This window comes from Schistocerca serialis, chromosome 5 (assembly GCF_023864345.2).
Source record: "Schistocerca serialis cubense isolate TAMUIC-IGC-003099 chromosome 5, iqSchSeri2.2, whole genome shotgun sequence".
NCBI classification, from domain to species: Eukaryota; Metazoa; Arthropoda; class Insecta; order Orthoptera; family Acrididae; genus Schistocerca; species Schistocerca serialis.
Genome location: NC_064642.1, coordinates 79718183 through 79744616, shown reverse-complemented (window position 1 = coordinate 79744616; position 26434 = coordinate 79718183). Strand labels below are relative to the sequence as shown.

Here is a 26434-nt window from a genome sequence, read left to right as displayed (position 1 = left end):
ACTAGGCAGATACATTAACCACTATGCCATATGGGACACAGCGTTATTGCAACTTCTCAGACTATCTCTGTACGCCTCACGGCTGATCCACACTCCCACCAAGTGCCACCTGAAAATAAGCAAAGTAGACTAATTTTCATGTTGAACGATCACTCACTTCAGATACCAGTCGAATAGTAAAAATGGCAGCATTAAGTCTTTGAACAAGATCCTGAACGTGGGCTTTCCACGACAGTTTACCACCTAGAAATTTTACTGTTCAGTTTCACTAATCATATGCCCATTCTGTGAAATTAAAACGCCAGGTTTTGTAGAATTGTGTGTTAGAAACTCTAAAAACTGAATCTTACTGTGGTTTGGTATTAGTTTATTTTCTACAAGCCATGACCTTAGATCATGAACTGCACTATTTGAAACCGAGCCAATGTTGCGCACAACATCCTTTACTATCAAGAGGGCATATCATTTATATAAATAAGGAAAAGGAGTGGCCTCAACGCTGACCCCTGGGGCAGCCCCCACTTGGCCATACCCCACTCAGACCCCACTCACAACCATTCTCAACATTGTGAATAATGACCTTTTGCTGTCTGCTGCTAAAGTAAGAGGTGAACCAACTGTGAGCTACTCCCCATATTCTGTAATGGTCTAACAGTCATAATGAAATACCTATGAATTAAAGTCTGTATTTTTGAGTTCAACAGTTTCAAACTTTCCTACAGACTTTATTGGCTTCATTTTGATCATAAGATGTTATATTTCATACTCATCCAAACAAAAATCGAGTTAATATCAGTTCCCATCTGCACAATTCAGAAAAGCTGGTGGTGTTTGGGGGAAGGATCCATATGGCACAGGCTGTGAAGCAGTCATTGAGATGAGGGATATCATGTTTGGCAGCGTGTTCAGCAACAGGGTGGTCCACTTGTTTTTTGGCCACAGTTTGTCAGTGGCCATTCATGCGGACAGACAGCTTGTTGGTTGTCATGCCTACATAGAATGCAGCACACTGGTTGCAGCTTAGCTTACAAATCACATGACTGGTTTCACAGGTAGCCCTGCCTTTGATGGGATAGGTGATGTTAGTGACTGTAATGGAGCAGGTGGTGGTAGGAGGATGTATGGGACAGGTCTTGCATTTAGGTCTATTACAGTGGCATGAGCCATGAGGTAAGGGATTGAGATCAGGGGTTGTGTAAAGATGGACGAGTATATTGTGTAGGTTCAGTGGACGGCAGGATAATACTGTAGGACGGATGGGAAGGATATAGGGCAGGACATTTCTCATTTCAGGGCACAAGGAGAGGTAATCGAAAGCCTGGTGGAGAATGTAATTCAGTTGCTCAGTTCCAGATGGTACTGAGTAACAAGGGGAATGCTCCTCTGTGGCTGGACTTTGGGAGGTTGTGGGAGACTGGAAAGATAAGGCACGAGTGACTTGTTTTTGTACAAGGTTGAGGGGATAATTATGGCCAGTGAAAGCGTCAGTGAGACCCTCGGTATATTTTGAGAGGGACTGCTCATCATTGCAGATGCGATGACCACGGGTGGCTAGGCTGTACGGAAGGGACTTCTTGGTATGGAATGTGTGGCAGCCGTCGGAGTGGAGGTCGGAGAGCTTCACCCAGTCCTACTCAACCCAACAATCCACCTTCCTAGGTGTCGACCTTCACCTCAGAGATGGTTATATCAGCACCTCCATCCATATCAAACCTACTAACCACCAGCAATACCTCCACTTCGACAGCTGCCACCTATTCCATACCAAGAAGTCCCTTCCACACAGCCTAGCCACCCGTAGTCATCAAATCTGCAGTGACCAGTGGTCCCTCTCAAAATATACCAAGGGTCTCACTGCAGCCTTCACTGACCGTACTTATCCTCCCAACCTTGTACAAAAACAAATCTCCCGTGCCTTATCTTTCCAGTCTCCCACCACCTCCCAAAGTCCCATAGTCCGGCCACAGAGGAGCATTCCCCTCGTAACTCAGTACCATATGGGACTGGAGCAACTGAATTACATTCTCCACCAGGGTTTTGATTACCTCTCCTTGTGCCCTGAAATGAGAAAGTCCTGCCCACTATCCTTCCCACCCATCCTACAGTATTATTCTGCTGTCCACTGCATCGCTAAACTCAATGACCATCCCTCTTTCTTTTCTTTCCTGTGTTTCTCTTGTTGCCTTAAAAAACATACTGCATGCTCTACTTACGAGCCACACTGTATCAACCGTCCCGGCTGCATGACTGCCTCAAGACCATGCTGATTGTTGGTGTAGCATCTTATGTCCCATGTTACTCCCGCTGATATAATTAATCCTATACTTACAAACTGTTCACTCTCCCTGCGTCAGTTCCCATATTTTTGCGTGTTATCTCCTGCAATTTTCCGGTGCCACACAATCTTGTATCTCTACCTACAAACCCCTCCCCTTCCCCCACACATTCTCAGTTCTGTCCCTGTTCGCACCCACTAAATCCACCTCATCCAATCACATTTGCCATCCCCCTTCTTCACGCTTATCTGCCCTCAAACCTGCTACCCACAGTAATATACATATATTTATTAATTATTAGTTATTCTCTACTTTGATCCTTGTGACTTCTCACCAATTTTACTGAGTTTTCGCCTTCCGCTATCGTCGTCTTCCTCAGATTTCATCTCATTTTTTCCCCTTGTGCATTATTTGGGTGTATGTTTGTGTAATTTTTCAGACGTAATTCTATTTTATTACGTAATTTTTTGCACCACCATGGACTTTGCTCCTTCCATCCGTATCAATACAGAAAAGTTTCCTTATCACTAGCCAGATCCCAGTCCCACATACTGTTCCTGCATTGTTGCTTGGCTCGTGAAATCCCCCCTAATGGCCTTACCATCAAATTACCCATCTCTTGTTGCCACCCCTCCTTCCACAATGATCTCCACCTGTTCACATTCCACCAATCCTTAGCCCTCACCAACATAGTCCTGCAAGCCCAATTCTCCTTGCAATACCTTCTCTCCTTCTGCAAAATTCTCCTGCTATGTAATCCCAAATTCCTGGAACCCATAACACACATTGAAACTTTTGTCCTGCAGGAACTTGAGCAACATGCACAACGCCAACTCAAAAAGCTTTCCATCCTGCTCACTTCCTATTCCCGCCTCGGAGTACCACTGTCCACCATCTCTACAACAACCTCCAAGCCTCCCCCACGTCCCCTCATAGCTGACAAACCCTGTCTCGCAGACCTCCTACAGCCTCCAAAACTCACTCCCACGAACACACAGAACCCAGAACCTAAACAGACCTGCAACACAGTCATGAACCTTTCCTCCAGAAGCATTAGTCCCACAAAAATATCAGTCCTTTCCAAAGGTGTCACCTTTTCCCCCATTCCCAAATTCGATCATTTAGGATTAGTTTAAGACCTTCTCTCCTTCTCCTGATCCCTACGGCCCCTTTTTCGCCACCAACCCGACCAATCAGACTCAATCAAAGACCAATATTGAACCTTACCTAACTCAGTTCACTCCTATATCCAACCGTGATCCTCCCCCACTGCCTCCAAACCATCCCTTGTTAACTTTCCAGAATTTCTTAACCTCGAACCTTGCCTCTTCATCATTCCCCAAATCCCTCAACATGCAAGTTAACCTTATATCTGCAGAAAGAACCGCAGTCCACCATCTAAAAACTGATACCGACCTTATAATCCTACCTGCAGACAAAGGCTTCACCACCGTTGTTTTGAACCGCAAGGATTACGTGGTGGAAGTAATCCGTCAGCTGTCAGATACTTCCACCTACAAACCTTGCCACAGTGACCCCATTTCAGTAATCCAGCAGGATCTCCAGTCACTACTCAAATCCTTAGGCCCATCCCAGAACCTCTCCCCAGAGTCCATCTCTCTACTTACCCCTACCACTCCCCGCACTCCCACCTTCTACATGCTTCCCAAAGTCCATAAACCCAACCACCCACTGGCTGGTTACTGAGCCCCCACTGAGAGAATTTCTGCTCTCATCGACCAACACCTTCAACCTATTACCGGGAACCTATCCTCCTATATAAAACCATTTCCTCCACCGACTCTTCACAGTTTGTAATGGTTCTTTATTTACGTGACCATTACGGCACTCCAACCCAAGTTCTCGATACCAGTAATATCGTACTACTTTTCTGCGAAGTAACGGACATTTTTTGTGACAATATTCACATTTGGTTTTATTAATGTATATGTACTCCGATGTATCGATATATTACAGTGATATGGTTCTTGTGTGTATTCATTTCTGTGAGACTGTCATAATCTTTGACTTACTTGTAACCATTTTGGGGTGAATGTGCACAGAGCAGTCTTTGTTTCACTTTGCAGGAGTTAAGCTGTTATTTCGCTTTGTAAAAGAACAGTCAAGTCTTGTGTTCAGTTAAAGTGGAAATTAAATATATGAAGATTGATAGAAAACTGTTTTCTTGATGATGTGACAATTAAGAAGAAGTATATGTGAATTTACAAGAAGTTTAATAAAAATGTGGATCAGAACAATGGTATGGTAGAAATAATTTTTGAGTTGGTGTTCATGAACACCAAGTCAAAAATTATTTCTACCATACCACTGTTCTGATCTGGGATTGTATGATCATTAAGAATTTCCTGAAAAAACGCATTTGTTAGGTCTTCAAGTATTGCTAAAATATAGATCTGGACCTTCTAGCAGTCAAAGTGGAATCACCCTAGAATCAACAAGATGAGCCACAACAACTTCGATGAAATCTACGTGGGAATCGATTCAAGATAAGTGCCAAAATTAATGACTTTTTTACAGTGACTTCATTATTTCCATTCTGATGATACCATTCACAGTCAATAACTTTGTTGTTGCCTGATAAAGCGAACATATGCAGCGTGAGCAACATTATTAATCTGATTTCTAATCTACTTTGCAAGTGGTGGTATTGTTAGAAGTTCCTGACCCTTTACCACACGGTGCCCTGCTCGTCACTACTGATGCCACCTCCCTCTACACTAACATTCCTAATGCCCATGGCCTTACTGCTATCGAACACTACCTTTCCACACACCGTATGGATTCCAAACCAATAACCTCCTTCCTAGTCTCCAAGACCAACTATATCCTCACCCACAATTACTTCTCCTTTGAAGGCATTCCTACAAACAAATACGGGCTAACCCCCCCCCCCCCCTCCCCTCCAGGTGGCACCATTCTATGCCAACCTATTCATGGACCATCTAGAGGAATCCTTCCTGAGAACCCAGAAACGTAAACCTATCACTTGGTTCAGATTCATTGTGACATCTTTGCTATCTAGATTGAAGGTGAGGACACCTTACTCACATTCCTCCAGAACCTCAACTTCTCCGCAATTTGCTTCACCTGGTCCTACTCAACCCAACAAGCCACCTTCCTAGATGTTGACCTTCACCTCAGAGACGGCTACACCAGTACCTCCATCCATATCAAACCCACTAACCACCAGCAATACCTCCATTTCGACAGCTGCCACACATTCCATACCAAGAAGTCCCTTCCGTACAGCCTAGCCACCCGTGGTCGTCACATCTGCAGTGACGAGCAGTCCCTCTCAAAGCATACCGAGGGTCTCCCTGGGGCCTTCACTGACCATAATTATCCTCCCAACCTTGTACAAAAACAAATCTCCTGTGCCTTATCTTTCCAGTCTCCAACCACCTCCCAAAGTCCTGCAAAAGACGAGCATTCCCCTCGTAACTCAGTACCATATGGGACTGGAGCAACTGAATTACATTCTCCACCTGGGTTTTATTACCTCTCGTTGTGCCCTGAAATGAGAAATGTCCTGCCCACTATCCTTCCCACCCGTCCTACAGTGGTATTCCGCTGTCCACCGAACCTACACAATATACTCATTGAAATATGGTATCCCGGCTAAGACACAAAGTTGAAATATGCTCACTATTTTTATTTACTTAAATTTGGCATATTTCGTGACAGTACCTTTTCCGTTAAATGTTTACAAGGCGATATTTGTCTTGGCTTCAGTTGTCTAGTGGAAGTATGATTCCACAATGCAGTTTTGTCGGCTGCAGAAATGACCTGGTTCAATGTGTTTGCCTCATTTTTGGTGCTTCAAATACCATTTCTTCGAATGTAGTTTCTTCTTAAAGTTTATATAAAAAAATAGTAACATAATTCAAAATTATTTATGACGGCGACCTGCACATTCTTCTACCGTCAACACACACCAAGAGTTAACTGCCGACTGAGTACAGTCAAAGACGACTCCAGTGTCAAAGACATTTTACACAACACACAAGCTTCCACTTGTAATCAGTCTCTTTGTTATTCTTCGACACATTTACTAATAGTAATCAATATGCTTTCACTCTCAATAATATAAGCAAACTAGCATTTAATAAGGCAAATTATAATAAAAAATTCTGACAAAAAAATATAAGAAAACATTTACAATTTGGTATCGACAAATCTGGTAGAAAATAACACATCTCCCAGATCCATTACATCATCCATCCTTACACAACCCCTGCTGCCAATCCCTTACCTCATGGCTTATACCCCTGTAATAGACCTAGATGCAAGACCTGTCACACACATCCTCCTACCACAACCTACTCCAGCCCGGTCACTAACATCACCTATTCCATCAAAGGCAGGGCTACCTATGAAACCAGTCATGTGATTTACATGCTAAGCTGCAACCACTGTGCTGCATTCTCTGTAGGCATAACAACCAACAAGCTGTCTGTCCACATGAATGGCCACCGACAAACAGTGGCCAAAAAACAAGTGGTCCACCCTGTTGCTGAAAATGCTGCCAAACATGATATCCCTCATCTCAATGACTGCTCCACAGCCTGTGCCGTATGGATCCTTCCCCCCCACACCAGCTTTTCTGAATTGCACAGGTGGGAACATTCCCTGCAATGCAATAAATCCCACGTTCCCGTAACCCTCATGGCCTCAACCTTCATTAGTCACTGTCCTCACCCATCCAGTCCCCTCCCTGTTCCCATTCCAGGACTGCACAGCCATTATTTCACCACCACACCCAGTTTTTTAATTCCTCTCCTTCCCGCTACTTATCCCCACTGCCCTCCTCACCTTCTCTCCTGCCCTCCGTATTGCCTATTGCTGACGAAGGCCTTAATGGCTGAAAGCTATAATTGTGTGAATCTTTTTGCTGTGCCTATCGCGACTCAGCATCTCCACTATATGGCAAGTTAATTATGTGATGTTTCTACCGACCACCCTATTCTGCTGTGACAGTCCTAATGTAATTCAAAGGAAGTCTACGGTCAATATAATGGAAGGAAACATTCCACGTGGAAAAAATTATATTAATTAATTATATTAATTATATTAATTAATTATATTAATATATATATTAATATATATATTGGTCTTTAAATATGTCTGCTTGTGTCTGTATGTGTGGATGGATATGTGCGTGTGTGCGAGTGTATACCTGTCCTTTTTTCCCCCTAAGGTAAGTCTTTCCGCTCCCGGGATTGGAATGACTCCTTACCCTCTCCCTTAAAACCCACTTCCTTTCGTCTTCCCCTCTCCTTCCCTCTTTCCTGATGAGGCAACAGTTTGTTGCGAAAGCTTGAATTTTGTGTGTATGTTTGTGTTTGTTTGTGTGTCTATCGACCTGCCAGCGCTTTTGTTCGGGAAGTCTACGGTCAACAGCACATACATACCCAGATCTTGCAATACTAGTTGGTGATTTCAAACTACCGAGTATAGACTGGGATATCTATGGATTTATTGTGGGGGATACAGACAGACAGTCACGTGAAATACTTTTGAAAATGTTTTCTCTAAACTGTTTTGAGTGTCTAGCTCCTCGGCAGCCTGCATGCAATGGAAATATCTTAGACCTTGTAGCTACAAACAGGCCAGACCTTATTGACTTTGTCAGTACAGAAATGGTGAGTAGCATTCATGATATCATTGTAGCAACTATGGTTATTAAAGTAAATAAATCAGTCAAAAATGCTAGCAGAATGTTTCTGCTAGATAGAGCAGATAAGCAGTTATTAGCATCGCACTTAGACCATGAACTGGTATCACTTAGTTCCAGTAAGATGGATGTAGAGGAATTACGGGCAAAGTTTACACAGATTGTAAATCCTAGTCTGGAGAGTTATGTGCCTAGTAAGTGGATAAAGGATGGAAAAGATCCATCACATTTTAATAATGAAATTCGGAAGATGCTGAGGAATTAGAAGCTATTCCACTCTCGGTTCTGTCCCACCTGAGATAACTAACCCCAAACTTTACAAAAAATGAAAATTTTCAAATTTCAAACATTCATAAAAAAATAAGGAAACATTTGTAAGTGTTCTTGCTCTATATGAGGCTAGCAGTGTATGGTATCTCACTATAGGAAAAAAATAGACTCTCATAAATCACCCTTGTTTGTTATTTTTGGGCCTAAAAACTGGATTTTTGAAAATTTTGATACCAAACTTTGGAGGTAATTTTGACTGGTTATTTTTGAATTTAGGGTATTTTGTGTAATAGACAATGTTGTAGAGGACACTTTTCTAAAAACAATCATGTCAATTGCAATGTTGTAACTTAACCCAGTGCAGAGATATTCAAACTGTTGCTAACGTCTCTAAACTGAAACATCGTCACGTGCTTACAAACGAGAATGCCCACTATTCAGTAAAGGTGAAATGTAAATTTTTTTAAAAACTGGTTTGAACTTCTCAACTACAGGGTAATCACAAATGAAAAAATTAAAATATTTAAAAATGGTCAAGCAACCAACTTAATTTTTATTGGACCACTTCATTTGGATTGACCCATACGTAAGAATATCTATGTCGAAGCATTGAACAACTACCACAGTCATACCTTAGCAAAAGATCCGACAGAGAACCCGAGAAAATCCTGGTCTTACATAAAATCGCTAAGTGGGGCTACGGCTTCTATTCAGTCCCTCGTTGATCAGTCTGGTGTGGAAGTTGAAGATAGCAAAACGAAAGCCAAACTTTTAAATTTCATGTTCAAAAAATTGTTCACACAGGAGAATCATACAAAAAAACTGTCATTAGACTCTCGCATGGCACAAAGTCCCAAGAGACTGCAAAAAAAGAGCAGAGGACTCCAGTATATACAATAGGTAAAAGAACGGACATGCAAAATTACAGACCAATATCCTTAACTTCTGTTTGCTGCAGAATTCTTGAACACATGCTGAGTTCGAATATAATGAACTTATTTGAGACTGAGGAACTTATGTCCACAAATCAGCATGGTTTTAGAAAACATCGCTCATGAGAAACTCAGCTTTCCCTATTCTCACGATATACTGAGAACTATGAACGAAGGCCAACAGGCAGATTCCATATTTCTAGATTTCTGCAAAGTATTTGGCATGGTGCCCCATTGTAGCCTGTTGACGAAGGTACAAGCATATGAAATAAGTTCACAGATATGCGAGTGGCTCAAAGACTAATTAAATAATAGAACCAAGTATGTTGTCCTCGATGGTGAGTGTTCATCAGAGACAAGGGTATCTTCAGGAGTGCCACAGGGAAGTGTGATAGGAGCGCTGTTGTTCTCTATATACACAAACGATTTGGTGGACCGGGTGGGCTGCAATCTGCGGTTGTTTGGTGATGATACCGTCGTGTATGGTAAGGTGTCAAAGTTGAATGGCTGTAAGAAGACACAAGATGACTTAGACAAAATTTCCAGTTGGTATGATGAGTGGCAGCTAGTCCTAAATGAGCAAAAATGTAAACTGATGTGGAGGACTAGGAAGATCAAACCCGTAATATTCGAATACAGTATTACTAGTATCCTGTCTGACACAGTCACACTGTTTAAATATCTGGGCATAACGTTGCAAAGTGACATGAGATGGAATGAACATATGAGAACTGTGGTAGAGAAGGTGAATGGTTGACTTTGGTTTATATGGAGAATTTTAGAAAGAGTAGTTCACCTGTAAAGGAGACTGCATATAGGACACTGGTGTGACCTGTTCTTGAGTACTGCTCAAGTGTTTGGGATCCATACCAAGTCGGATTGAAGGATGACATTTAAACAATTTAGAGGAGGGCTGCTACATTTGTTACCGGTAGGTTCAAATAACACATAAGGGTTATAGAGATGCTTTGGGAACTCAAATGGGAATCCCTGGAGGGAAGGTGATGTTCTTTATGAAAAACACTATTGAGAAAATTGAGAGAACCAGCATTCGAAGCTGGCTGCTGAACGATTCTACTACCAGCAAAATATATTTTGCATAAGGACCACGAAGATCAGATATGAGAAATTAGAACTCATACGGGGGCATACAGACAGTCCTTTTTCCGTGGCCCTATTTGCGATTGGAACAGGAAAGGAAATGACTAGCAGTGGTATGCACCGTACAGTGGCTTGCAGAGTATCTATGTAGATGTAGACATAGACATAGACGTATGGAGGATGATCAATGACAGGAATCAAAGGTGTTGGATTGTTGCAGATGTCTCACTGCTCATGTGTGGCCTGGCAAGGTCATGCTGAAGGAGAGGGTGCTCCATGCTTGGATGAACTCTTCAAATTCAAAACTCGACTACAGTATGCTGTTTCTCATGCATGAAAATAGTTGTATTACACATTGTCTTGTAACATGCTAGAACTCAAGAGTCCTCTAGTGGCAGATGGATGCAAAGTGTAAACATGTTGATGTTGTTGTGGTCTTCAGTCCTGAGACTGGTTTGATGCAGCTCTCCATGCTACTCTATCCTGTGCAAGCCTCATCATCTCCCACTACCTTCTGAATCTGATTAGTGTATTCATCTCTTGGTCTCCCTCTACGGTTTTTACCCTCCACGCTGCCCTCCAGTACCAAATTGGTGATCCCTTGATGCCTCAGAACATGTCCTACCAACTGATCTCTCCTTCTAGTCAAGTTGTGCCACAAACTCCTCTTCTCCCCAATTCTATTCAAGACCTCCTCACTAGTTATGTGATCTACCCATCTAATCTTCAGCATTCTTCTGTAGCACCACATTTCGAAAGCTTCTATTCTCTTCTTGTCTAAACTATTTATTGTCCATGTTTCACTTCCATACATGGCTACACTCTATACAAATACTTTCAGAAACGACTTCCTGACACTTAAATCAATACTCGATGTTAACAAATTTCTCTTCTTCAGAAATGCTTTCCTTGCCATTGCCAGTCTACATTTTATATCCTCTCTACTTTGACCACCATCAGTTATTTTGCTCCCCAAATAGCAAAACTCCTTTACCACTTTAGGTGTCTCATTTCCTAATCTAATTCCCTCAGCATCACCCGATTTAATTCGACTATATTCCATTATCCTCGTTTTGCTTTTGTTGATGTTCATCTTACAGCCTCCTTTCAAGACACTGTCCATTCCGTTCAAAAAAAGTGTAAACATGCAGAATAAAAATATAGAACTTTAATAATATTTGTTTTATCTAAAAAGCATCAAGAGTTTTCAAATAAAAAATTTGGAGGCATTACTTTTCAGCATGTGCTCTTATCTAATCCTCCTATAAATGTTAATAGTTCATTTACACTAGACCAATCTTGATACCATATTCCTTTTCTCAATGGGATAATCAAGGGACCAACACTTATAACAAATGATACTTCTCTTTACGATTGTCTAAGTATTTAGATTTTGTCAGGTACCTCTCATAGTTTGTCTGCCTATTATTATGATGCCTCGGATCCAATAACTCAGGACTATCTTCTCTTGACTACTTGAAAACCAGTGTTTTTTTCTAAAAGTGTCTTAAAAGTCATTCAGAGAAGGATATTCTTCTGAATGAGCAGTTCCTCATTTGACAGCATCTTCTTCTAAGTAAGCAAGGACAAAATCAATTTTCTTGGAGTCCTCCCAACACTTAGGTAAGGATTTAGAAAATACCTTCAAAAAGTAAGTTTGATGAGCACTGCCTTCAAGTTTAAATTTAGGAAACTATTTTGAAAAGTTTGTCCCACTATCTAGATGTAATTTCTCTATTAATCCTACAGGAAACCCACAATTATCAATAATGAGCGTATGGCATTGGTGGCCGGGAGACCCCTCGCGGGGCGGTTCGGCCACCGCTCCACAAGTTCTTTAACACCACTACGGCGACTTGCGAGTGAAATGATGATGAAAGACACACAACACCCAGTCATCTCGAGGTAGAGAAAATCCCCGACCTCGCTGGGAATTGAACCCAGGACCCCATGCGCGGGATGCAAGAACGCTACCGCAAGACCACGAGCCATGGACCACAATTATCAATAAGTTTTCTTTTTACAAATCTCATCCAAAGTTTTAGCTAATTCATCCCAGAACTTCTGGAGCTTTGCTTCTGTTGTATCAGTGTTGGCTGTTGAATAACATGTACCAATAGATAACAACTTTTTCCTGAATCTTTCACTCAATTAGGTAATTATAACACTACTCCGATGTTGCAAGAGTAGTATGAGATTGCAGTTCCGTCACAATCTTTATTTTGCTCCAATACATTTAACCTGTTTTTAGTGTCCGAGATTTCTCAGTAAATTCCTGTTCAGTAAAATCTTTAATCTCTCTTAAACCTTTATTCAGTCTCTACATTGTTCATTAACTTTGCTTCTTATTAAGTCACACTGCTTCCCAATTGAATTTGAAATGACTGATCATAATTTAGATATTCTATTATTAATTTCTATTTCTCCTTGCAAGACTCTGTAATGTGCTCTGCAAATTTCTGTACCTGCCTATCTATTTTCTTTCTTAAATCAACACTACTGACCTCTAGTTATCACTTAATTTAGCGACTGTATATTTCTTTGTCTCTGCTAGAACACATTTGAGTCTAGCCCCTTGTTGTCTACATTCGCATTCAGCTCATCACCCCGACCCTTTATATTGGCATTAGCAGTATAAAGTCTAACACCTAGCTCAACACCTTGAAACTTTAAATTAGCTTTTAAACTTGCATTACCTTGTACCAACTACCCCAGCTAGCATTTATTTTAGATATGGTTTTGAAAAAAATCCTCCTTTTTCTGGGTTCTCACTGGCATACATTACAAATGGCAATAGATTTACAACTAATGTTCTTCTGCTAACAACCGCTATGGTGGGTAGTTAACCACTTTGCAAAAAATAGTCTCTTCTGTACAAACACACACACACACACACACACACACACACACACACACACACACACCAGGGTGTATGATGAATACATCAATATGCTGACTACTATCACTGTCAAAATAACAGCAAAAGACAACAGTGAGATGAGTAACTGACAGCTATCAAAGACTGAGACAATGGATAGACGGGGCAACAAATCACTCACCGTCTCAATGCTGAACACTAACCAGTGAGCCACTATACCATCCAGAATCACCACCTTACAGATATCTTTGCTGATATCATGCCACAAGTACACAGCTTAAAAAACATAATAACATTGTCCCTAGACACTGTCTTGAAGCATAGAAAAAGTAGCCTGTACTGATAAGTCATGGTACTTGTTAGTACATCATGACAGAATATGAGTATGTCAAAAATCACAGTTACCACCGCAATAGGGCATTTTTTAGGCAGGCGGTGGAATGATGGAAGAGATATTCTCATGTTAAGAATGTTTAGATGGGATGAAATGGGTCTCCTAATGCAAATATGAGGGGTGTTCAATAAGTAATGCAACACTCTTTTTTCTTTGGCCAATTTTGACTGAAAAAATGGGAAACTTGTTGTGGAGCATTGTGTAATACTCCTGCTTCAGCCCCTACAGTTTCACGAAGTTGCGATCTGTTCCAGCTGTATACTTGGCCTTCAAAATGGCTTACGTAACAGAGGTGCGTTCCAAGCAGACAGCTATCTCTGTTGGCATAAAACCGAGCATTGCAAATATTCACAAGCGCTTGCAGAACGTCTACGGAGACCTGACAGTGAACAAAAGCATGGTAAGTCATTGGGAAAGGCGTTTGTCATCATCGCAACAAGGTTGCGCAAGCCTGCCTGATCTCCTGCATGCTGATCGTATTGTGCTGCTGAGAATAAATTGGAGAACGACTTCAGCATGTTTGTTGCCACGTAAGTGCAAATGAACTTCTTCTCTGCAAGGCCTCACACTAGTCTGTGCACATGAGAGGTGCTCACAAAACTTCATTGGACTGTTGTTGCTCATCCACCCTACAGCCTGGATCTCGCACCTTCTGAGTTCCATCTCTTTGGCCCAATGAAGGATGCACTATGTGGGAAACCATACATGGATGTTGGGAGGTTATTGGCTAAGTATCACGTTGACTTCAATGTTAACCAGAACAGTGGTACCATGCTGGCACACAGGCCCTCCCACCGGTAAGGTGGCCAAGTCCATCACATTGAATGGAGATTATGTTGAAAAATAGGGCTTTGTAGCCAAAAGAGTGGTTGAATGCCCCTCCTACCTCTCTCACTAATGAGCAATACAGGAAACCACTATCCTACCATGTGCATCTGTTTGCTAACATGGTTCCAGGCTACACAACTCCAATCCTACTGAATACATATTGGAGGCCACTAAGCAGTGAGGACAATAATTTTCATGAGTTGTCAATGGTGGTTGAATGGTTACAGATCATGATGGCTCCCCTATTGCCTTCAGAATAGGAGGTACTGCACGCTACTACATCGATGTGTCGAATTCAGTTTTGTACTTGCATTCTATGCATATTTTTTATTTTTTTATTTTTTTTATTTTAAGAAATAACCTTTTCCAGTCACAAGAGATGTCCCATTGCAACAGCAATCTCCAGTCAATGCTGCTAGAAGTGATATCACATTCTTTGTGTAACCAATACAGAATCTAACTGACATATCACTGCATTCAGTTGTCTTGCTACTATTACAAGGCTTTAATTAGTTTCAAACTTTACAATTACTTACCTCTACATCTCAAAACGGAAACTCCAGGTAGGAATATCAACAATATAGGAGAAGATAGATTGCTACTTACCGTAAAGAAGAGACATTAAGTTGCAGACAGGTACAATTAAAAGACACTTACACAAAGCTTTCGGTCACAGCCTTTATCAGCAAAAGAGATACACACAATTCTGACCTAAGCTGAATGAGTTTGTGCTCATGTCTGCGTGAAGTGTGCTTACTTGTGTGTATGACTGATGTGTGTTTCTCTTTTGTTAATGAAGGCTATGGCCGAAAGCTTTGTGTAAGTGTCTTAATTGTGCCTGTGTGAAACTTAACATGTTTTCTTCACAGTAAGCCACAGTCTCTCTTTTCCTAAATTGTTGTTATCTCTATACCTGTCACCTCTGAATTCACACAACGCTCAGAAACTGGATCTGCTGTACAAACATTTTTTGTACAACAATGTCAGAAGACAGAATTCCCAACAGTCCATACAAATCAATGGATGTTTCAATAACTTTAGACTCACTTTACATTTGTAAGAAATTGCTAAAACACAGATTTCATCCAGAAAAGTTAAATACTAGAGGTAGGTCTGAGAAACTCCTACTATGCTATGAAAAAGATTTTGAAAGGGGGAGTGGATGATCGGCCACTTTACAACAAATTGTAGCAGTGCATGGCTAGCATATTTTCAGCACCAAAGCGATACATTGCATTGTGATGTAATCAAGCCTGATGTACATTCTGAAGACACTGATACCAATGGATATTGATAATTTCATTTATAAGTAGAAAATTAGTACAACACTACGTTATGTAAAATTTATTATTTTATGCATAACTATTTATATTTTATGCAATGAGGATGATTTTCGCAGTTTTAAGATGAAAATCTAAAAATCTATTTTACGAAGTTTTGTCAAATTATGTATCAGTTAATTGATGGCTGAGTGGTCAGCGTGATGGACTATCATGTCAAGGGGCCTGGGTTCGTTTCCCAGCTGGGTTGGAGATTTTCTCCACTCAGGGACTGGGTGTTGCGTTGTCATCATTATCATCATCATCATCATGTCATTCCCACTGACATGCAAGTCGCTGAAGTGGCGTCAACCCAAAAGACTTGCACCAGGTGACCGGTCTAACCAACGGGAGGCCCTAGCCATACGACATTTCATTTCAGTTAATTGAAACAATACCTTTGACAATGATGGAAATCATTTAAACCTCTTTGCCTCAAATGTCATCTTTGTACTCCTTCATGTTGGCACTTGGCACGAAGAGTGGTTTTATGATGGAGTGTTAAAAAGACGTTTGAATAACTGAGGAAAGAAGAGTCTTGTAGAGTCTTTCACGAGACGTATATTATGGACTTGTTGTCTATGAATTTATGAACACTGAAGAATCCATAAAGAAACTGTTTTATTTGACATTTAACAAACCATCAGCATGACAAACCTAGAAATGGTATATTCAGCCATACAGTCAAACTGGGAGAGCTAAGTTAAACCCTGAAAAGGAGATGATGTCAACTTCGGGACAATCAGCTGAGGAAAAAGTTATTTTAGTAACACTAACATGTCCTTTAATGACACTTCTTTCTGAATAATGGCAAACGTCCATTCAGTGGACTTGTGATTGTGTAGAAATTAGTGAAGTGGGGTGTTACAATGTTCGTAGGAATGCAGTTATTGAAATACATGAGGAATATTATATCTTACTAACCCTCAACTTTCTGAAAATAACATTCTCATGCTTCCTTTCACTCTCCGAACACAATCCAACACTATTTCATGTAAAATGCCCCATTTAAGGAATAACATCCCTAAGAGACAATTATTTTTGACATCGTAGCATATTTGCTTCTACAACAGAAAATTGTTTACAAGCCACTACCTGCTGAGAAACACCTGTTACATGTTGCTGCAATTGAACTGTCAAAGCAAATCTATGAAATGCATACTCAGATAATGCCCGTCTTATATTGGACAATGATATTCAGTTTTTTAAAATCTAGGAAGCATATCTTTATTAACATTAGAAGATTATACAATTATAATATATATTATACACAAATATGCTTATATTTTTATTGTACTCTCTTCTTTTCACCCATTTATCACTCAATGTATTTTTTTTTTTCATTTAAACATTTCTTTTTATGAGAAGGATGGCTTGAGAAAATCAAGTTACAATCAGATGTCTCACTCTCACAATAATTTTATGATGCTCTCAATTGCTCATATAAATGTTAGAGAATTATAGCAGTACAACTTCTCATTGTAATTGACTGAAGTATAAAGTTAAAATTTAATGACATCATACCTGCATCTTTGGTGTGCAACTGTATCCCATTCATTCGTACAAAATTAATGCCATTGGCAACAGTTTCAACAGCTTTCTTCTCTGGATGAAATGGTTGTAATTCATTTTTCCAACCAACTTCACTGTGCATGAAAGAAAAAGTACGCACATGTTCACAGTCTGCAAAGGAAAGCAGAAGAGAATGTTATTTCACAGAAAGAAATATATGCAGAATAGGTGGCAAAAAATGTGTGACTGTAAGAAAGAAATGCTACTTGCCTCCTCCAATAACAACTGTACTAAACCATAAACTGAACAGTACAGAGAAATAACAACGATAACATAACATTTAATTAAGTCTGTTACATAAGCACAGCAGACAAAAAATTAATACCACTAGGATACACTATGGTAATACTGTGCAGTAATACTGTGCAGCACCACCTCTGCCTTTGCTAATTGTATTAATTTCTCGAGTTTATTTAGGTATGCTATACACAAATGAAGCCTTTATTTCATGATCATAGGCTTTGGAGCTTCCAAATTTTGGAGATGTTCATTGCAATGATTCACCTGCTATTCCATACAGTTTCGAACATTTTCTGTGAGATTAAGATTGACAAGGAGAGGTCCCCAGTGGCGGGACCAACTTTTTGAAACCAAATATATGGTGTTGTAGGTTAAAATCCCAGGTACCACGCCCTGCACCCATTCATCCTGGTGGCCCTTCGTTTGCGAGTAATTGACGAAAAAAATTTCTCCGTTTTGCGTGACACTTAATAGTGTTAAAAAAGTTGTATTGCACAGACTAGTTGTGTGGTGTAAAGGATAAGCTTCACATGCAACAGGTTGCGGGTTTGAATCATGTCATTCTATTAACTGGTTGAAATGTAATTCTTTATTTCTATTCCTTTGTCACATCATTTTAATTGCCTTATGAACTTCCTCATTTGTTTCATTTTTTCTTTATGTCATTCTTTCTGCACTCAGAAGTTTTGTGAATATGAATTTAATTACATTTATTTACTACAATATTCAATTAATTGAAAATTCCAATCTATCTGTTAAAAAACAAAAGGCAAAATACTCTATTTATACTGACTGAGTAATGGTGAGAAAAATGTATTTTTCATTAAAAGATGGGAATTATTTTTTGCATGGTAATTTAAAACATAGCATAAAATCCTACTGCACAATGTCAAAAATAATGCAGATGAAGATTTAAACAAAAGAAGGGTTTACAAAACAAAACAAAATTCAAGCTAAATGAGGAACAGATATAATGAATGCAATAACCTGGACAAAAAATAGGATGATAAAAACAAAAGAAATTATATTGAAATTAGTATGTAAAATTAACTAAAAACACATGAAGAATGATTTCAAGAATGACAGGAAGAAAAATGAGAGCAAATGAAGAAGTTGATTTTAAGATTAAAATGATGTAACAAAGAAATAAAATAAAAAATACTTTTAAATCAATTAATTGAATAAAAATGATGATCAAAGTCATTCCGGCAAAGATACAAAAACTAAAAAATTAATGCACCTGACCAGATTGAAACCACAATCTTCTCCATAAAATGCCCTTAGCCTATCTATTACACCATACAACTAACCTACGTATTTTTTAACACTAATGAGGATCATACAAAATTCAGAAATTTTTTGTCATCATGGTGAATGGCTGCAAAGTGTGATACCTGGGATCTTAACTTACATAACCCTATACATGGTTTCACAAAGTTGATACCACCACTGTGGACCTCTCTTCCTGACTGATTAGTGAAACAGTCAAGGAGCAAATGGGTGCCAGGAATGTATGCACGCAGCCCTTTGAACTCAGTGTTGCTGTCTTGGAAGACAGGAGTGCCCATACTATACTCATTACGAAGACCCAGAAGAAGAGGCAACACTCGGTCGCCAGCAAAGTTGAAATAAACACAATGGTTCATGCTCATGATAACCTGAATGAGTTTGCTCAACTCGTGGCAAGACAAACATTCCATCATCTGCTATGAGGTTAAACAGCAAATAGTCAGATCACACAACAGGTTTCTAGCCAGCTACTACCAAGTTTCTGTGTTGCTTGCTCCAATGAAGATGTACAACATTATGTGTAGGTGTGAGCAATGGCCTGTTGTAGAGTACCCAACTCCAAAGATCTGTTGCAAGCAGTTCCCTACGCAATGTTCACTTGGAAATTGGTTCAGATGGACCTGCATTCACTGACAGCAACAATTACTGATGAGTGTAAAACTTACTGGCAGGAGTGACATTTGTCTTTGGTAGCTATTGGCTGGAATCTCATAATGACCATTGTTCTTATGCTGTGAGTGGGACACCATCCCTTTAGACACATTGGACAGCTCGTGTTGATATACCAACAAAATGGGCAACTGCATTCTAAAAACGATAGTCTCTTTCTGCCATCCTGCCTTGTCTCCATGTTAACCCATCTTTCTGTGCTAATTCTATATAACTGACTAGCACAGATCCACCACCTCATTGCCATGCCTCATGTCAGTAGTAGGATGTCACATGGCCAGCTGGTACCAATGGTACACCATCAACAGTGCTCCAGGTGGGCTTATATAGGTAATCACAAAACACAGGACTTCATGAACATGAACAAGGGAGTCAGAAATGATGAACCAATAGTCATGATATGAGATTGCCAGTCATCTAAGATCAAAGATACGGAGCCCTTCTTAGCAGCAGAGACTGTTTGAGCAGCAACTTGCAGAGATCATTAGTTACTGGTTTGAGAGGTTGCTGATGAAGTGAGACTCGGTATACTATCATGCCAGACAATTTAATTGAAGAAACTTCACACACAAGTCAGAAATTGCAAAATTTATCCCCCTGGCAATTGTGTGTCATTCAGTTAGGAGATAATTAAAAATGTAAAAAACCATGAAAACTTGCTGAAAAACACTGTGACTTGAGATGAGATATGGACATATGGCTATGATTAGATTAGAGATTAGATTAGATTAGTACTTGTTCCATAGATCATGATATTATTATTATTATTGTTGTTTTTTTGTGGAGGTTGGGAAATTACGCACTTACTGTATCCAAAAATTCATCTAATGAGTAGAAGGAGTTGCCATTAAGAAATTCTTTTAATTTCCTTTTAAATGCTATGTGGCTATCTGTCAGACTTTTGATGCTATTAGATAAGTGACCACAGACTTTTGTGGCAGCATAATTTACAGGAATGATTTTGTGGTATTTCAATGAAGTTATAATTGGTGATCTGCAATTGAAACTTTTGGTAATACTTGTACAAGTGGTGTTCCTTTTTCACAACAAGTAGAGAAAAATTACTGTTTCACTGATAGTTTTGGACTTTGAACTGTATTCAACAATTTGTGCATTTGAGATTGAGATAATATTTACTAGATCAAAAATCTACTCACCAAGCAGCAGCAAAACACACACATAAAAGACACTTGTAATAGGCAAGTTTTGGAGCCATTGGCTCCATTCTTCAGACAGAAGGGTTGAAGAGGAAGGAAGATGGGTGAAGGAAAAGGACTGGAGAGGTCTAGGAAAAGGGGTAGATTTCGGAAAGTCACATAGAACCTTGGGTCAGGGGAGACATACTGGGAAGAAAAGGCTTCCTTTCATCCTGTACAGCAAGTCTCCGCTGACCCGCAGTTCTGGATGACTTTCTGAAAATTACCCCTTTTTCTAGACCTCTCCATTCCTTTTCCTTCACCCTTCTTCCTTCCCCTTCAACCTTTCTGCCTGAAGGAGCCACTGGCTCCAAAAGCTTGCCAATTACAAGTCTTTTATGTGTGTGTGTTCGCTGCCACTTGGTGAGTAGATTTTTTATCTATCCAATTAAATAATTATGTCAATATTTGATTGTTTTCATTGTTCTAGAGAATATTTATTGAAACCTGCAGAAGTAAATAGTTCCACGTTTGAATCTTTAGATGCAATTGCTTAGGAAAGGGTTATCATGAAGAGAAAATTAAGGCTACAGTTTTAGAACTGGCATGGAATGCAAGGTGTACCTTCGACTCTCCTCATTTTCACACCAGGTGATCCCCTCTCAGTCTGGCACTCAATTACATTCCACTCCTTCCCAACCTCCCTAAAGCTATACTTTTTTCCTCCCTGGTATTTTGAAGCAACTAACAGTTCTGAAAGATAGAACTAGATTTTTTAAATGTATTTTAAAGTAACTATCAGCTGTAGCTCTACTGGAAATTTGCCTTCTGGAGGTAAGTACTGGCCAGCTATTTTGTCCCTTTGTAATTTTACACTGTGTAATGTTTGAATGTTGTGTGGTAATGAAAATATAAGGTGACTGAGGGGCACGCTAAAATCATATTTACTTCACATTAGTCACATAAATATAAGAGGATAAACGTGTTTGTTCAAGTTGTTGTATCGCCACATAAAGTCTGTTTACATCGTTTTGAGTAAGAAACAGCATAACACAGAGATTTTACAAGCAGAACAATAACCAAATTGTTTTTCTCAAGATTTAAATGAATAATGAGAGGACGTGTGTGGAAAATCATTATAAATATTTTAGCATATAACCACATAGCGGAAAAAAACACTCGAGATCATCAAAACGCAAAAACAAATAAAATTATTTGGACATGAAGTTCTTTTCTTACATTGCAAGTGAAAACATCAAATTCCCTGCTCTGCTTATCCATGTTACCGCACATCCTCCAAAGCATTGCTTCCACTAGATGCACCAGCTGCTTTTCCATGCACCACCAGTTTGTAATATACATAGGGTTATTCCACATCAAAAAATGCAACAATTCAAGGATCTGTACCCCTCTATCTCAGATTTTCACAAAGCTTTGCACATTTGCTTATACTTGTAATATAGGAACTTCTGCAAGATCTTTTCGGTCTCAGACTACAGCTTTATTTTATATCGAATTTTAAATGTAGTGATATTCTGATAACTGGGCTCTGCAAGAATGTCAATGCAAAATCACACTTATCTACATAAATGCCCATAACTCAAGTGTTTACGAAGATTTTGATTTGGAATTTTTTCAGAAATTAAGTAAGGCATATAGTTAACAGGTATGCAGTTATTAAAGCAAAATTTACAAAAAAACAATTAAAAAAATTAATAATTGTCGCTTTCCCATTTCCGGAAACAGTACACACAAATTGAAAAATGCTTATATCACATTTCTCCAACCTGGTGGGAACTCATAATTGGTCTTAAGAGTACACATTGCAATAAAATAAAATTATTAATGGGTTTTCTATGAACGGACACACAAATGAATCTGAAATCACAATACTTTGAGCCACGATGGGGGGCAGGGGTGGAGTCATACCACACAATATCCACCAGTACATCAATGCAATACATCTATATCCAAACGTATATATACAACTACAGAAACCCATAATTACTGATACATGTTCAATTACCCGAAAGTTCCTAAATGCAATATAACATATACCGTACAGTTAAAAGGAAGTCACGCTTGATCAAGGTCCGCGTCACTTTCCATTTATGACCAGACATAACGTCTGAGAAAAGAAAGAAATAATAATAATAACAGAAAGTATTTTGCTTTTGACACATTACTGCCATAGTTCCCCAGATGTCACAGAAGGGATGTATCTTTATTGGAAAAAAATTAATAACTATTCTTGACATATGGGAATATAGAAAATCAACTTAAGCTGGAGCAGTGAAGATCCCTGAAACTATCAATGAAACTTCTTAAGAACATCTCTGTTTTTAATCCACTGTGACAAATTATCTTCTGTTAACTATGTATTTTTTTCATTAAAGTAATACATTCTGCCTAATGACATTGATTTAGGTACACCAACAACACACAAAATGTTTTCCAAAGGCACAAATCAAGTCTTCCTTCCCAGTCCAAAAGAATGACACTGCTGGTTCAGGTGGGTCGACAAGTAGTAGTTCAATGTCTCCTCCTTAATCACAGACATTTCTGATGAAGGCAAAGTACCACCAGCCATCATATAGAGCTGCTGCAAAAGAATTTTGAGGATGAGTGCATGTCCATTGTGGGGCATTTTCATTGAATGAAAAGATCAAGGAAGGCTTTTCGGAAGAAGTTACTCTTCTGATCTCTAAAGAATCACAAGAAAGTAGTTTGTAATGGTGGAAGCTCCTGGTACCATACTGCTGAAAATCTCTTCTCAAGTTTCTTGCATAGAAAATCTACATTTACTTTCTCTAGGAAATGAAAAAAAAAAAAGTCAATATTAGCTTTGCAGAAATCGTTGACACCAGATGCACTTGTTATTTGTGTGTTGCCCGCTAGTTGAAGACTAGCTCTCCTCAATATATGTTTTACAGTTCCTCCCAAACCATCGTACATAAATTTACCATGTCACGGAATGCTCAGTATCAATAGAAAAACTGTCGTCGTGCTCACACAAATTTTTAAAACTTTTTCTATTCTTATACTGTGCAGCACATCCATCAGTAAAATAATGCACTTTCTTCACTTGTGGGTAATGCTCTGCCAAGCACTTAACCATTTCTTTCTGGACAGCATTTACAAATACTATATCATGTTCCATATCATCACTTATGAAGTAGTGGTTCACTATTACCAACTTCTTTCTTCATTTACCACATAAACACGCTTGGGATGGATTGTACAGCTGCTTATTGTCCAATGGTAACTCTGAATTTCCTTTTGAATTACAAAACTCTAGTTTTCAGAAAAGTCCATTAACTGAATTGCTTTTTCCAGGGTTAGATTTTCTTTGAATTTTTTCAATGATTTTGACTGACACTGAGATATAAATGAGTGTGGTTTAAGTGTTTGTAATTTTGTTACCAACAAGTCTACGTATTCATCAACAGTTGCAGACTATTTCAGCAATTTTGCCCAATGATCTGTGTTTATCCCTTGGTTGAACTCAATTTCATCATCAGCATCTTTGTAAGCTAATTTCTGTTTTAAATTTCTGTTTTAATAATTCTGGCAGCTTGTCATCACTAGGACAATTATCACAGCGATTAAGCATGCAGTCGTGGTTTTGAAAGTCACATACAAGAAATTTCATAAGTAATTTGTATATTTCTTCAATTTGTTCTGCATCCAAAAGCATTTTTATATTTTGGTGGATAACACCCCCCCCCCCCCCCCACCCCACACACACACACACACACACACACACACACTCACAAACACTGAATGAGTGCCGGCAGCACCAGCTAAAATACCCCAACCCCATTTCGGTCTTAGCAAGCAAAATTTAGAAAGACCAATGTTAATGTTTGGACTCTCCCATTTAAAGCAAGAGTACAGTTCTCTTAAGTTGCTAGGGATGAATCATTTTTGCATATAATCATTCTTCTGAATGCTAACTTTGTCTTTTGCTCCTGGTAACATTTGAGTATATCCATCATTTTGGTAGAGATCAGTGACCACTTCATCAGCAATAGCTTCCCCCTTTTTGGTTCAGGAATTGATAAACTACCCATTTCTGTTTTCAGTTTCCCTGCTTGGCGAAGCACATACCCACTAACATTCAATTCTGACATTATGTTTTCTTTTGACCAAGACGGTGGAGATGAGGTCAAAATTTGAATTTTTTTCAGGTACTCTTACACTAGCCACTTTTTCTTTCATTAACAATATCATGGCATCAAAATCTTTGGCTTTCTTAACACTTTCATCATCAAATTTTCTTCTCTACGGTCAGGATCTTCAATACTGCAACCTAATGCTTGGCACACTTTTCTTTCCAAAACATGCTTCACTTTTTCTAGCTTCTTTTTGCCATATCATGCCTTGCTGTGATTTGGAATGGAGTGAAGATTTAAGGGAGAGCACTCCAAATCATGTAAAGTTTAATTTACATCCTCAATACCTTGACTTTTTAGTATTGATTCACGAAATGTCACTTCCAGGTCATCTACTTCACTTTCTTTTCTATCACTGATGTCAGTTTTATGTTCACAAATATTACGACGTGTTGTGCCAGTTTTTGGCCTGGTTTTACATAGATTATTTTAGCACTTAATGTTTTAGACAAAGGCAAGCAAACTGATCTGAAATTTTTTTTAACTGTTTATCTGTGTTTTTTTTAAAGGAACACACCAAGTTTTATGATGACTTTCAAAAACTTTTAAATAATAGCATTTGTGATGTCCACATATAGTAGCACTTTCTTGATCTTGTGGCAAGGTTATATTAGATCGCAGCAATATCAAATCTTGTTGGTCTTCATTCAGCTCTTCTGTTTTTTTTAGAGCTTTTACTAAGGGATATGTTGTCAAATGACATGGAGTTTTTGGTAATTTTCCAACAGAGCACTAATTCACTTACAGCATACTTTATACAAGAGGAATGATGGGGCCGCATGACAAAAAGATATGACCTGTCTCACAAAAGACAAAGAGCAACTGAGACCAAATAAATTAATTGTTGCATTCCAGTTACTCTCAACAATGAATTTCAGCAATGGTTGCGTTGTTTTCATCCTATAAAGGTTTCAAATAAGCTACTGCTAAGAACACTTTTTTATCACTGTGAGCAGGTGACTGGCTGAACACATATAACATATACATTACAGTCTTTAAAAAATTACTGAATTAATCAAATGAAAGGAAATAAATTTTGACACTTAAAGTTAACTTTCCTGCCCGGAATGAGTTATACTTAAAATTTGCTAATTTGGTACACTTGCATGTGAAGCACTTAATGGATGAACTTACTTAAAAAGTATTTTGATTTCAGAAGTGTGTGTTAATTAGCAGAAGACCTATTAATTTTTTTATTTTATTAGAAAGCTTACAATCTAGGAGATTATTTAAGATCAAAATTAGGTTCCCAGCAGGTTGGAGAAATGTAATATAAGCATTTTTATACATCATCGCAATTTTTCTGAAAATCGAAGATTGACATAAATTAATATTTTTAAAAAGTTTTCTTTGTAGCTTTACTGCTTCAATAACTGGGTACCTATAACTATATGCCTTACTTAATTTCTGGAAAAAAAAAGTTTCATAAAAACCTGAGTTATGGGCATTTATGTAGACAAGTACCATTTTGCATCGACATTCTTGCAGAGCCCAATTACCAAAATATCACTACATTTAAAATTCGATATAAAATAAAGTTGTAGTCTGAGACCGAAAAGATCTTGAAGAAGTTTCTATGTTATAAATATAAGCAAATGTGCAAAGTTTTGTGAAAACCTGAGACAGAGGGTTACAAATCCTTGAATTATTGCGTGTTTT

General features: G+C 38.9%; 1 protein-coding gene across 2 annotated transcripts in view; it reads right to left on the bottom strand.

Annotated features, from left to right (window-relative positions):
- LOC126481081 (uncharacterized) overlaps positions 1-26434 on the bottom strand; it is a 167388-nt gene that overhangs the window by 70108 nt on the left and 70846 nt on the right. For both annotated transcript variants that reach the window (XM_050104572.1, XM_050104571.1), the window contains exon 5: positions 17218-17376. In XM_050104572.1, the coding sequence (XP_049960529.1) occupies positions 17218-17376 (159 nt within the window). The remainder of the gene's footprint in view (positions 1-17217; positions 17377-26434) is intronic.